The sequence below is a fragment of the Tenrec ecaudatus genome, chromosome 3 (assembly GCF_050624435.1).
Source record: "Tenrec ecaudatus isolate mTenEca1 chromosome 3, mTenEca1.hap1, whole genome shotgun sequence".
Lineage (NCBI taxonomy): Eukaryota > Metazoa > Chordata > Mammalia > Afrosoricida > Tenrecidae > Tenrec > Tenrec ecaudatus.
In genome coordinates, this window is record NC_134532.1 from 140,490,669 (window position 1) to 140,505,740 (window position 15,072).

A 15,072-nucleotide genomic window follows, 5' to 3' on the forward strand; every position below is an offset into this window, starting at 1 on the left:
ATAAGATTTATGTATTGCCTTCAGAAAGGCAATGCTTCTATTTTTAAATAATGATATTAAATTGGGATGAGACAAGCATGCAATATAGCAATATACACCAAATATTATGTATCTTTTTTTCACGCAGCGGTTCTCCTTAGGTATGTACATTCCAGTGGCAAAGGAAAGTGGTTGGAGAATAGAGACTACATAGCTTCACTATGTAGAGAGCCACCAGTTGTCTGGTAGCTTGTGGTGACATGTGACATGGAAGCTCTGCCACTTGTGTTTCAAATACCAGCAGTGTCACTCATGGTGTACAAGTTTCAGCAGAACATCCAGACTATGACAGTCTAGGAAGCAAATCCTGGATATCCACTTCTCTAAATATAGGCCCCAGAAATTTGGATGACTAGCAGTGGAGCATTGTCTATCAAAAGATGCCAGAGTGCCAGAAGATGAGCCCCTTGGGTTGAAAAGCACTCAGAATTCAACCAGGGAAGAGCTGCCTCCCAAACAGAGAGGCAATTTTAATCTCAGGGATGGAGTAAAGCTTTCAAGACCTTCATTTGCTTATGCAACACTGGGCTTAAACAAATGGCTGTGAAAATGGCACAGGATCTGGCAGTGTTTCATCCTGTTGTACACTGGACCCTTTTGCGTTAGAACCAACTAAACGGCACCTAACAACAATATGCAGTTACTTCCAGAAGTTTATGGCAGAGTGAAGAAAAAAACAAAGCTATATCCAGAGGCCAATTTCCAGGCACCCCCAGTGTTTCCTGCTGTTGTACATACGGTGTTGTGAGTCTGAACTGACTGACTTGATGGCACCTAACAACCACCTTCTTTCCATTGGAAATACACTTGTTTCTAAATACTAGCACCGCAACCACTCTCACTCCTCACTGGCTGCAATTTATTGAAACTTTTTTTTACAAAGAAAACCCATGCCTCCTTCCAAAGTGGCTAACATGTCCTTTATGAAGATTGCTACATAAAGGATTTTGGCTTTTGTTCTGCTTCTGGCAGTTACATAATCTCCTGCCAACTTGTAAAGGGATTGAGTCAATCAGGTCACGGTTTGATGACCTCCTCTGGGAGGCATAAAAGGAAATAAATAGCTCACGGAGGCCACATATACTCTCTGTTACACATTCCCATTGACAAGCCACACGGAGTCAAGCTGATGGAGCCCGAGCCCTGGAGCTGGGGGAGCCACCTGGGGACCCACGCCAGCACTGAGATACTTCCACTGCCACTGGATCTACAAGATTTTCAACCCACTGGCCTGTGATATGCCATTGCATGTGTTGTGCGTGTGTTCCTCTGAAGAGGAATTTATAGACTGGTATCGGGCATATGGGCTATCAGACTTATGCACATGATCTGCATTGGGCTGGATGTTTTCTTAATATACAATTACTCTTTAATATAAAGCTCTCTTATCTATATGAATGGCTATGAGTTTGTTTCTCTAGTCAACCCAGACGAACACACTGCTGCTAATTCTAAAGTTTATAATACAGACCCTCTAGCTACTCTGCAAGAGGAAGATGAGGCCCTCTGCTCCAGTAAAGAGTCGGTCTCAGAGTTACCATTCAAACACAGGTGGGTGAACTCATGCACTGTAGCTGCCACCCAGCAAATGGGCCTCCCAGAACCACAATCCAGCTGCAGGCAGCATCACAGCTACCCAAAAAAGAAAGCGAGCCCAGCAGGGATGCCGCCCAGGGGTTCCGTGAGCAAGAGGCAACGACAGGAGCTAAAGATCCTCGTGATGCCTGGCGACAAAGAATCTCTGCCTTCCCACCATCTGACAACCTTTTCAAGTAGGTGGGGCCCATCCATGGAGCAGCTGGCACCGTCTACGAAGACCCAGGGTATAAGCTCTCCCTGGAGTTCCCCAGTGGCAACCCTTACAATGCGTCCACAGTCAAGTTCCTCACCCGCTGCTATCACCCCATCGTGGACACTTGGGGTAACATCGGCCTGGACATCCTCAGGACAAGTGGCCCGGAGAATGATGTCAGGGCTATTCTCCTCTCCATCCAGAGCCTGCTGGGAGAGCCCAACAACACAGTCAGCCCATAGAACACACATGCTGTCGAACTCTGGAAAACCCCACACCTTTAAAACACCTGCTGGAAATGTACTCAGAGCAGGTCTCCAGCCAAGAGCCCTGACCCAACCTGTCCTGTGCTGTCTTCTCTTCTGTAGATGCCTGCCCTTCCTCCCCTTGGTTTCTGTGTAGAACGCTGCATCTTAATCTGTCATTTTTGGTTTTTGTTTGTTAAATTAAGTATCCATTAGCACCCTTTTGGTGAGTATATTAAGTAAATAACATTTGGGTTTTCTTTGGCTTTGGGGGTAAAAAAAGAGATTTAGTCTCAGAAACCGTACTTGCTGGGAGTCAGATTCGACTTTATAGCAGTGGGTTTGCTTTAGTTTGATTTTAATCCCTCTTCAGGTGAAAAGTTTGCAGAAAAGGCTGAAAATTAATCTTGACTAATTGTCCTTCCAGGAACCTTGGTAACATAGTGGTTTATACACTGGGCTGCTGTGTTAGACAGAGGTCTCTAGAGAAACAAAACCAGGACACTTATGAATATATATATATACACACACACACAGTACCAAGAAATGTAACAGCGAATTAGTCCACACAGCAATACAGAGGGCTCAGTTTAACTCACTTCTTTGGAATAGTAATGTACTGGAAGTCCTTCAACTCAGGAGGGCCGCTGGGGCCAAGGTCAAGGAAACAGATAGCTGAGTCTTTAGTAGGATGTCCAGTCACAGGCAGCCAACAGCAGGGTGGGTCGCCAACAGTCAGCAAGGCAACAGGATCAGACAGTCCCAAGCTCAAGCGATATATACACCAGCAACATGGCGAAGCAGGTCTCAAAGGAACCTCAAGTTCTAGCAACATGATCCACAAGTTAGCAGTCCCACAGGTGTTGTAGCTCACAAGTTGAGGCAGAGGACAGCAAGAGCAATATAGGCAGGGCTTGCCGAGTCATTTATCTCTTTGCCCTCCAATCAAACTGTGACGTTATTAATCCTACATGTTCCTATTGGCCAGGTTGGCACAATAGACCTACCTATCACAGTTGCTAACTGAAAAATTAGCAGTTTTTCTAAGACTTAGGTCTTAGAAACCAACAGGGGGCAGTTCTACTCTGTCCTATAGAGTTGGTAGCTGTGAACCAGAATTGGCTCGACGGCAGTCAGTTTTTTGTTTTGTTTTGTTTTTTTAACTTGTCTTTAGCAAACTGGCAGAGTGAAGTGGTAGGAAAAATAAACTGATTACAGAGATGGGTTTTACAGGGTTCACTTGATGATCAGCCTATGCTCCGCAGAAAATCTGTTTACACATTTCAAAATAAGTAGGATCAGAAATTATTTGCTAAAAGCTATTGTTGTGTTGTGTTGTTAGGTGCCATAGAGGCAGCTCCAACCCATAGCTACCTCCTGCACCATCCTCACAATTGTTCCCATACCTGAACCCGATACAGCCACTATGCCAATCCTTCTTCTTTTTCACCTCCCCTTCACTTTACTAAACATAATGTCCAGGAACTGGTCTCTCCTGACAATATGTCCAAAGTATGTAAGATGAAGTCTTGCCATCCTTGCCTTGAAGGAGCACTCCGGCCTTACTTCTTCCAACCAGATCAGTTTGTCCATGGGACTGCCAATATTCTTCTCCAGGACCAAAATTCAAATGTATCTATTCTTCTTTGGACTTATTTATTCAATGTTCAACTTTCACATTTATTTGATGCTGTGGGTCAGGTGCACCTCAGTCCTCAAAGCAACATCCTTGCTCTTGTGCAGCAGAATGGCCAAATGCAATTTGTCTTTTGATCTCGACTGTTGTTCCAAAAGCACTAATTGTGGCTCCAATAAGACAAAATCCTTGACAACTTGTACCTTTTCTCCATTTACCATTGTTGCCGATTGGTCCAGTGGTGAGGATTTGGGTCTTTGTTACATTGAGTTGTGATCCATACTGAAGGCTACAATCCCTGATCTGCAGCAGCAAATGCTTCCATTCCTCCTCACTGTCAGCAAGCAAGGTTGTGTTATGTGCACATCTCGGGTTGTTAATCACCCTTTCTCCAATCCTGATGCCATGCTCTTCTTCATATAATCCAGCTTCTCTGATGACTGGCTCAGCATACAGACTGAACAAGTATTGTGAGAGGATAAAGCCCTGATTTTAAACCATGCAGTATTGCCTTGTTCTGTTTGCACAACTGGCTCTTGATTCATGTATACATTCCTCATGAGCACAATGAAGTGTTCCAAAATTCTCATTCTTCTCAAGATCAGCCACAGTTTATTAAGCACGTTTGCAGTCAATGAAACACAAGTAAACATCTTTCTGGTATTCTCTGCTATGAACCAAGCTCCATCTGACATCAACAATGATATCCCTATTCCACATTCTCTCCTAAACCCAGCCTAAACTTCTGGCAGTTCCCTGTCAGTATACTGCTGCAGCCATTGTTGAATGATCCTAAGCAAAATTTTATTTCCGTGCATTAATGATAATGTTCCATAGTTTGAACATTCTGTTGAGTCACCTTTCTTTGGAACGGGCACAAATATGGATCTCTTTCAGTCTGTTGACCAGGTTCTTGTCTTCCTAATTCCTGGCATACACGAGCAATTGCTTCCAGTCCTTCTTCAGCTTTCCGAAACATTTCAGTGGGTATTCTACCACTTGCCTGTCAGTTTGTTGTCCTGTTGTGTTTTGTGTGTTGCTGTGATGATAGAAGTTACGTCACTGGTATTTCAAAATGCCAGCAGGGTCACCAAGGTGAACAGGTTTCAGCAGAGCTTCCAGACTAAGAACAGGAAACAAAGAAGCACTCAGCTCCCCACTTAGGAGGAAGAAGCTGCTGAAAACTTTATGCACGGCTTCAAAGTATTTTCAAATACTGAAAACCTAGACAAAGGAAATAGAACATTGCTGAGATACTGCTAACAGATTGGCCCGTCAACCTGAGGGCACACGAAATGCGAATGAAGAAGAGATTTCTTGAAGGAAGTTGACCATGGTGACATGAGTCTGGTAAAGCCTGTGGGAATGGAGCCTTCAGGATCTTCATTTGCTGATGGAGCATGACTCAAGATAAAGGGAAACAGCTGTAAAAATCTTCTAATGACTAGAACTTAGAATATACTTAGTATGCTTTTAGGAAAATTGGAAGTGGTCAAAAATGAAATGGAACTCATTAGTGAGTTGAAATGGCCTGGTATTGGCCATTTTGAATCAGAAAATCACATGATTTACTATGCTGGTAATAACACAATCAAAAGGAATGGCATGGCATTCGTTGTCAAAAAGGATCCTGCTACATGAAATGCAATGCGGCTTGTGATCGGATCACGCTTATCCACCTTCCAGAAAATCCAATCAACAAAACTATCATTCAACTTTATGCACCAACCACAAAAGCTTGTGATGAAGAAACTGAAAAATTCTACCAGTGACTTTAGTCAGAAATTGATCAAACTGGCCAGCAAGATTCATTGATGGTTATTGGTGATAGGAATGCAAAAGCTGGAAACAAAGAGGAAAGAATAGTAGTTGGAAAATATGAACTTAGTGATAAAAATGAAGCTGGAGATCGCATGATAGAATTGTATAAAACCAACCACTTCTTCATAGCAAACATGTTTCTTCAACAACACAAATGGTGACTATACACATGGACTTCCCCAGAGAGAATACACAAAATTCACAGTGATTAATCTGTGAGAAGACACGATAGAGCTCAATATCAGCAGCTAAAACCAGACTAGGGACTGATTGTGGAACAGACCATCAATTGCTCATATGTAATTTCAGGATAAAGCTGAAGAAAATTAAAACAAGTCCACAGGAGCCAAAATACAACCTTGAGTATATCCCACCTGAATTTTGAGAACAGATTTGACACATGGGACACTAATGACAGAAGACCTGATGAGCTGTGGGAGCGCAGCAAGAGCAACATTCATGAAGAAAGCAAAAAGCCATTTAAAAGGTCTGGAAAGAAAGAAAAGATCAAAAGTGGATGTCAGAAGAGATTCTGAAACTCACTCTAAATCATAAAGGATCTATAGAAACAGAAGAAAAGATGAAGTCAAGGAGCTGATAGAAAATTTCAAAAGGCAACTCGAGAAGACAAAACCGAGTATCATGATGGAATGTGTAAGGACCTGGAATTAGAAAACCCAAAGGCAAGAACACACTCGGTGCATCTGAAACTGAAAGAACTCAAGAAAAACTCAAGCCTCAATTGCAATTCTATAGTCGCTATAGGCAAAATATTGAATAACACAGGAAGCATCAAGAGAAGATGGAAAGAATACAGTCGTTGTACCAAAAAGAACCAGCTGACAGTCCACCATTTCAAGAGGTAGCAAGCATATGAACAAGAATCCATTGTTCTGATGGAAGTATTAATATACTGAGAAAGCTATCCCAGGCAAAGAACTGTATTCTGAGTGGTTCCTGATACCACCAAATTGATTCCCAATCCTGAACTGTAACTGGTTACTTTCTTAATAAATCCCATAATTATGAATATGGTCTCTGAATTCAGCATGGCTATTAAAATTTATTAAACCCAGAAGAGAAGTAGGAGGTGGGACAGCAGTGGGATGGACAACTGGTGTCAAAAGTGGTACAATGGTTGGAGAGTAGAGGTATGTCTCACCTCCACCTCCTAGGAAACAATACCTTTAGTTGGACACAGTCTGACACACCATCTACAGCTTCCATGACAGATCACTAATGCAGTTAGCAATAAAAAATACAAAGATAAGATGGCTAGCGGCCAGGGAAGATAGGGAGCCCTGGACGCGGGTATTGTTGTGTGCGTCAGGAAACTGAAATCATGATTTCTGTCGGAGCAAACGAGAATGAAGAAAATCAAAGATTTGAGGAAATAATTAGTCTGAAAGCCTAATGGGCCACACAAACCACCTCTACCAACCTGAGAGCAGAGGAGCTTGATGGACCCACGCTACCACTACAGACCAAGATTGTAGAAGAAAGCCAGAAACCGAATGGAGAAAAAGAGAATGCAACAACATTTGAAATATAAAAGACTAGAGACTGGTCCCTGAGACTATGGCCTTCCTAAACCCTTTTTTAAGCCTGAAACTGAACTTATCCCCAGAGGTCAACTTTCAGCTGGACAATAAGTAGGCCTACAAAGTGAATAATAATATAGTACAATTAACCATAGGACACCAAAAAATAGCACAGAACACAGGAAGAGGCAAGAAATAAGTCTGACTGGAAAAGAGAACCCAAGGAGGAAATGAGAAGAGCGCTGTTCACTGAGACAACTGTAACCAGTGGCACGAAACAAAACGTGTGTAAGCCATGTTGAACGGAGAATTGTTCTGAAACTTTCATCCAAACCACAATAAAAAGTAAAAGAAAAAGTCTAGGTGTTAATATTCAAGTATTTACTTTAAAATTCCCTCCACTGTGTTGTATGTTTTCAAAGTTTTAAAGCACAAAGTTAGAGAGAAAAAATGGTGGTGTGTATGTGAAGTCAAAAGTGCTAAAACCCATTAAGTCATGAATTAAGCCTTCAGAAAAGATGATAAACCTACACATGGGGGGAGGGGAGAAACAGCATGTTTTATAAATCTGTTATAACTTTTCCTTGAGAAATAGAGTTAAGAACTAGGAGGCAAATTGGCATTTACAGAGGTCTAAATACAGGCATGTATGTATGTAAATACATTTTTATATAATGATAGGGAAATAGATCTATGTACATATATTTATATGCTAAGTATTAAGGTAGCAGACAGACACTGGGCCTCTACTCAAATACTTTCTCAATGCAAGAACATTTTGTTCTATTAACTTGTCATTCCATGATACTCACCTTCCCTACACAATCACTGAAGACAAATGGGTGCATAAGCTAAATGTGGTGAAGAAAGCTGATGGTGTCCAGCTATCAAAAGATATAGTATCTGGGGTCTTAAAGACTTGAAGATCAACAAGCAGCCATCTAGCTGAGAAGCAACGAAGTCTACATGGAAGAAGTACACCAGCCTGTGCGATCATGAAGTGTCGATGGGATCAGATATCAGGCATCAAAGATCCAGAAAAAAAAATCATATCAATGTGAATGAGGGTGAGTGCAGAATAGAGACCCAAAGCCCATCTGTAAACAACAGGATATCCCTTACAGAAGGGTCATAAGAAAGAGACAAGCCAGTCAGGGTGCACCATAGCACCGATGAAACATACAACTTTCCTCTAGTTCTTTAATACTTCCTCCTCCTCCCCCCCCTCCGCCCCCTTCCCCAATTCAACCTTACAAATCTGGCTAAACCAGAGCATGTACATGGGTACAGAGAAGAGCTGGATACACAGGGAATCCAGGTCAGATAAACTCTGGACCAATAATGAGAGTAGTGATATCAGGAGGGGAAGAAGGTGGGAGGAGAAAATGGGAACTGATCACAATGATCTACAGAAAAGTGGGTGAAAGGAGACATAATTTATGAATTATCAAGGGTTCATGAGGGATAGAGGGTGGGGGAGGGAGAGTAAAAAAATAAGGAGATGATACCAAGGGCTCAAGTAGAAAAAAAGTTTTGAGAAGAATGATGGCAAAAAATGTATAAATGTGCTTGACACATTGGATGTATATATGGATTGTGATAAGAGCTATACAAGCCCCCAATAAAATATTATTAAAAATAAGTTTTCCTTGAACTAAATATGATACACTTGTCTTTATAAAAAGTTTACGCAATTTGTATAAATCGACTTTTGCATAACTTTAGCAAGTTGTATTAATTCCCAATTATATAAATGTATTTCTAAATAGAATATAGTCTGCTGTATTAGAATTTAGCCTGATAGTTAACATAACTAGGCTCAAATATGTGTTCCCTCTTTCTAGTTAATTCATTGCTTCATTCAATATTTATTGAATAACTATTCTTTTATAGAGATCCTATTAATTTTGGGATGCACAGAGTATCAATGTTTTTACAAAATCAATATAGAAAATACATCATTCACAAATATGACCTCCTTTGCTCTCTAATTATTTGCAGAACCCCTAAAACAACTGCTTAATTTCCAGGTGTTTTTCTCATACAGCATGTAGCTTGCAAAACTGTTCTATTATGATGATAAATATCCTGATATATTCCCACCCAGATAGAAAGGCATTTCATTCCTACTGGAAAGTAAACAGAAGATGATGTACCTGAAGAAAATGTACCCAGCCTTCTCAGAAAGCAACTCTATAGGAGTTGCTAGCGAACACTCCCTCAATGCCCTTCCCATAAGAGGAAGACTCCATTTCCCCCCTCTTCAATCTAGGCTGATCTTGTGACTTATTGTGACCACTATTGGAGAACTGCTGTTATATTAGTCCCAAGGATATTGTTAAAAGATCTTTCAGATTCTACTCACCCTCTTGGTATGCTCCCTTGGCCACGTAAGAAAGTCTTGTGTAAACCACTGAATGAAAGAACAAGGAGCCAGACCAACAGACATGCACCCAGCCTACCCAGATATATGAGGCCATTTTAGGCATTCTCACCCCACCTGAGCTGCCAGCTGACTTCATCTGTCTAAGTGAGTCCAGAGGAGAACTTTCTCTCAAATACTGTTACAAGTGGTACCTGTACACACCCACACTCATTTTTATTCTCTGACAACCAAACTCAGCAAGCAAGTCAATTCTGACTCATAATGACCTTATACGACAGTGCAAAACTGCCCTGTGGGTTTCCCAGACTTGAAATCTTTACAGTAGTCGAAAACTTCATCTTTCTCCCACCCTATGAGAAAGTCCTATAATTATCTCCATCAACCTGATAGGGAAACTAGGGCACAAAGTAGTTAAATCCAAGATACCCACCTAAATTTCCCAAGACAAACATAGATGTAGGAACCCTGGTGGCATAGTGAGCTACCCGGTGGACCACAAGGTCAGGGGTTTGAAACTACGACATGCTTCACAGGCGTTTAAGAGGAGGCTTTCGACTCCCTCAAAGAGTTACAGATTTTTTTAAAAAGTTACAGATTCGGAAAGCCACAGGGACAGTTCTGTTCGGGCCTGTAGAGTCACTATGAGTCAGAATAGATAGTAGTGAGGTGTTTTGGTTTTTGTATTTTTTGAAAAGTAGATGTTTACCACCAGAGAACAGAAGTACAACCGATTTAAAGGGCAGCAGCATACCATGAATATAGATCTAAGTGTTCCCAGCTGTTAGATGTAAACACTAGAGTCCACGTGAGAGTCGTACTTTGTACAGAATGTGGGTGTAACAGAGAAGAACAGTGTTGTAAAATCTACAAGAAAAAAATGTTCTCTACATCATATGACCATATGCCCAGCTGACTGCAGGGCAGTGAGTGAGGGGCACACACAAGTCACCAGTTTTCAATTTTAACTTAGAGTGGACCAGTCTTCCGCAGGAATGCCAACCAAATTCCTAAGCACCCCGATTCCTGCAAGATCACACTACATTGGACAATATGTCCCACGTTATGAGGCCACCCCGCCTGTGTGACAAAAATATACCCGCTCTTCTTCAGAACTGGTGGCGGGGAGAGTACCCCAAACCCAAGAATCCACAGATGTTCCGGGTGGTTCTGGACATGACAGCGGCCATACCTCCTCAATCCCAGTCAACCCAGAGAAGTCTTCTCCATCCTGGAAACTCCTCCGCAGAGTCCCACAATACTAATTTCCCTTCAGTAAAAAGATAAAAGGAGGTCGGGGGAAGTCCTCAAAGAGAAGCCAGAATTCGGAGTGCGGGGCCGGCCGGCGAAGAGGTGACGCTGAGAGGCCTTAGAAGCAGTGCTTCAGCAAACGGGGTTTCTGGGACCTCGATGTACGGATGCATCCAAGGGCTGAACAAGTTAGGTCCTCTCAGGGCCGCGGCCACGAGGGCTCCGGCACAAGGTTCCGGCAGCTCTGCGCGGCACCCAGCATTTGCCTCCCGAGCGACCTCAGGCCCGCCCCCTTCGCCTTCAGGCCCGCTCCCAGCCTCCCGCCCGAGAGCCGCCGTCAGCCCAGCAGGGCAGATCCTGAGTCGCCCGCCCCACCTCTCGGCTCCCGTGCCCCCAGGAAGCACTCACTTGCCCGCCAGATCTTTATGAGAGCCGCTCGAATTCATGAGCTGGGCCAAATCCTGCCGCACCGCCGCCGCCATCTTTCTTCCAGCTCAGCCGCGGCTGCGGGGCCTCCCGCCGCCAAAAAGGAAACGAGTGCGGTCCTCCAGAGTGCAGCCAGAGGGAACCCGAGATGCCACCGAGAACCGCGTGTGTGGGCCAGAGCGCCGGAAATGAAGTGGGGCGGAGCCCGCTCCGGCTCCGCCCCCAGAGTGGAGGGCCCCGAAAACGCCACGCCTCACGTTAGGGCCCGCCCCGTCGTCGTCCGCAGACTCAGGTGCGTCTTCTCTGACTTCGGATTGGCTGGTGAACTCCAAGGGAGCTTGGAGCCGTGTGCACTTTAGCAAGTGTTTGCTAAATTCGGTCTTGCAATGTTCTGTGCGTGATTCTCAAGGACACAGCGTCTTAAATTGCTATTGGTAAAGAACGAGTTTTTAATTTCCAGGTCATCACAGCCTAATACCTTAGTAAAAACCAGCAACAACTGTACCCCTGCCACTCTGTACCCTTTATTTATATAGCTGAACTTGGGGGGGGGGGCTGGGTCTTAAGGTAGCGCGATTTCCATCTGTTTTAGATAGGACCCAATCGATTTCCATAATGGCTGTACATACCTGCAGGTCCACCAACAGTGGACCTAGAGTTCCTGTCTCACCACAGCCCCTCCAACACTTGTTACTTCCTGATTTTTTGAATTGGGCTCTCTTTGAAGGTGTTAGGAAATATCTCATAATTCCAAACAGAATTTTTTAGACATCCTTCAGGAAGCCTCAGGGGATGATTTCAAAGTCTTAGGAGGGAAAATGAGCACAGCTTTTTCTTAGGTTCACTGAAATCTCCATGAAGACCAGGAAGGCTTTGCTCTTTGGGTCCAACAAATTGGATATCAGACTGAATCAAATGAAGTTTCAGGTAGAAGAAAGTGTCACAAAGCTTTATAAAATAGAGACTTAGTGGAGGGAGGGTGGGGTGAAAAGGGAAAAACGATCACAAGGATCTATACCTCCTCCCTGGGGGATGAACAACTGAGAAGTGTGTAAAGGGAGATGTCGGACAGTGTAAGACATGACAAAATAACAATAACAAATTATCAAGGGTTTATGAGGGAGACGGGAGTAGAGAGCGGGGGGAAAATGAGGAGCTGATACCAAGGGCTCTAGTAGAAAGCAAATGGTTTGAGAATGATGATGGCAACAGATGTACAAATGTGCTTGACACGATGGATGGATGGATGGATGGATGGATGGATGGATGGATGGATGGATGGATGGATGGATGGATGGATGGATGGATGGATTGTGATAAGAGTTGTACGAGCCCCCAATAAAATGATTTTAAAGAAGTAAATTGATCAATAAGGGTTATACAAACTGAAATTATTATCAAAATAATCCAAGAATAGATACCTGAATTATTCTAGATAATAGGAAAGGAGCTAAGTTGCTCACCTATCTTGTGAGATTAGTGAATCATGATTGCAAAGTCAGCTAAGAACTTTCCAAGAAATTTATAGATCCTTCTTGCTTAGATCACAGAGGCAAAGGTCATTTTTTTAATCATCTTATTGGGAGCTCATACAACTCATCACAACCCATACATCTATCAATTGTGTAAAGCACATTTTGTACATTCATTCTCCTCATGATTCTCAAAACATTTGCTTTCTACTTGAGCCCTTGGTATCAGTTCCTCATTTTTCCCCTCCCTCCCCGCTCCCCACTTCCCTCATGAACACTTGCTAATTTATAAGTTATTGTTATTTTGTCGTATTTTTTAAACAATTTATTAGGGGCTCATACAACTCTTATCACAGTCCATACATATACATACATCAATTGTATAAAGCACATCTGTACATTTTTTGCCCTAATCATTTTTTTTCTCCTCTTTTTTTGCATTTTATTAGGGACTCATACAACTCTTATCACAATCCATACATATACATACATCAATTGTATAAAGCACATCCATACATTCCGTGCCCCAATCATTCTCAAAGCATTTGCTTTCCACTTAAGCCCTTTGCATCAGGTCCTCTTTTTTTTCCCCTCCCTCCCCGCTCCCCCCTCCCTCATGTGCCCTTGGTGATTTATACATTGTTATTTTGTCATATCTTGCCCTATCCGGAGTCTCCCTTCCCCCCCCTTCTCTGCCGTCCCTCTCCCAGGGAGGAGGTCACATGTGGACCCTTGTAATCAGTTCCCCCTTTCCAACCCACTCACCCTCCACTCTCCCAGCATCGCCCCTCACACCCTTGGTCCTGAACGTATCATCCACTCTGGATTCCCTGTGCCTCCAGCCCTCATATGTACCAGTGTACAACCTCTGCCCTATCCAGCCCTGCAAGGTAGAATTCGGATCATGGTAGTTGGGGGGAGGAAGCATCCAGGATCTGGGGGAAAGCTGTGTTCTTCATCGGTACTACCTCGCACCGTAATTAACCCATCTCTTCTCCATATTTTGTCGTATCTTAAACTGTCCGACATCTCCCTTCACCCACTTTTCTTTTGTCCATCCCCCAGGGAGGAGGTCACATGTAATTGGTAACCTTGTAATTGGTTCCCCTCTTCTACCCCACCCACCCTCCACCCTCCCAGTATTGCCACTCTCACCACTGGTCCTGAAGGGATCATCTGTCCTGGATTCCCTGTGTTTCCAGTTCCTATCTGTACCAGTGTACATCCTCTGGTCTAGCGAGTTTTGTAAGGTAGAATTGGGATCATGAGAGTGGGGTGGGAGGAGGGAATTATTTAAGAACTAGAGGAAAGTTGTGTAATCGCTGCTACCTTGTACCCTGACTGGCTCATCTCCTTCCTGCAACCCTTCTGTAAGATGTCCAGTTGCCTACACATGGGCTTTTGGGTCCCCAAACTACTCCCACTCATTCACAATGGTATGATTTTTTTTTTGTTCTTTGATGCCTCATACCTCATCCCTTTGATACCTCATGACCACACAGGCTGGTGTGCTTCTTCCATGTGGGCTTTGTTGCTTCTCAGCTAGATGGCCACTTGTTTACCTTCAAGTCTTTAAGACCCCAGACACTATATGTTTTGATAGCCTGACACCATCAGCTTTCTTCACATTTGCTTATGCACCTGCTTTATCTTCAGTGATCATGTCGGGAAGATGAGCATGATGGAATGCCAGTTTAATAGAACAAAGTATTCTTGCATTGAGGAAGTACTTGAGTGGAGGCCCAATGTCCACCTGCTACCTTAAAACTAAACCTACAAATATACTATGTACATAGATCTATTTCCCCATATTTATAAATATGTTTACATATATACATGCCTTTATTTAGACCTCTATAAATTTGAGATAAAAGTCTTAAAATAATAGCTAACTGATTTCAACTGTGTGATTCATAATACATCATGATCAGGTAGGCTTTATTTCAGATATACTAAGGGTTTTACATCAGAAAAATCTGTCCATGTAGTCCTTTATAATAAATATTAATGAAAAAAATAATAATACAATTATCCCAAAGATACAGAAAATAGTATATTTATGATATTGGTATAACATTTATGTTACTTCTTTTTAGTAGGAGTTGAAGTTAGTAACAGTAGGAAACGTTCTTCATATGGAAAAGTTATGTACCAAAACCTGAGAAAATTATTTTTGTTTTAATCTTAGCAAAGCTGCCATAATAGCAGCTGCTCTGTAGGCTTTCCAGTGCCAACAGGTCATGACAACAAGAAGACATTCAGACAAGTAAGGCAAAAATCAGATCAACAAATCTGTTGGCAAAGCAAAAAAGAGGAGGTAAAGGCAAAATTTGAGACAAGCTCAAGAACCTGGTCTAGTTTAGCAATAACACATATGCCAAAGGCTATAAGGAATTTCCCAACTTTAAAATGTAATTTCACTATTCTGGTTTCCTAATAGGGGTGGCCTTTAAACTTGTTTAGTAA

General features: G+C 42.7%; 1 protein-coding gene across 3 annotated transcripts in view; it reads right to left on the reverse strand.

Annotated features, from left to right (window-relative positions):
* Nucleotides 1-11,303, reverse strand: part of COPS4 (COP9 signalosome subunit 4) — a 42,088-nt gene extending 30,785 nt beyond the window's left edge. The window contains exon 1 of one of the 3 annotated variants that reach the window (XM_075544101.1): nt 11,117-11,303. In XM_075544101.1, the coding sequence (XP_075400216.1) occupies nt 11,117-11,190 (74 nt within the window). In that variant the 5' untranslated portion in view covers nt 11,191-11,303. Of the gene's footprint in view, nt 1-10,649; nt 10,796-11,116 lie in introns of those variants that run through there. The other 2 variants (XM_075544098.1, XM_075544099.1) reach the window with 2 other exon arrangements.
* Nucleotides 11,304-15,072: the final 3,769 nt, after the last annotated feature.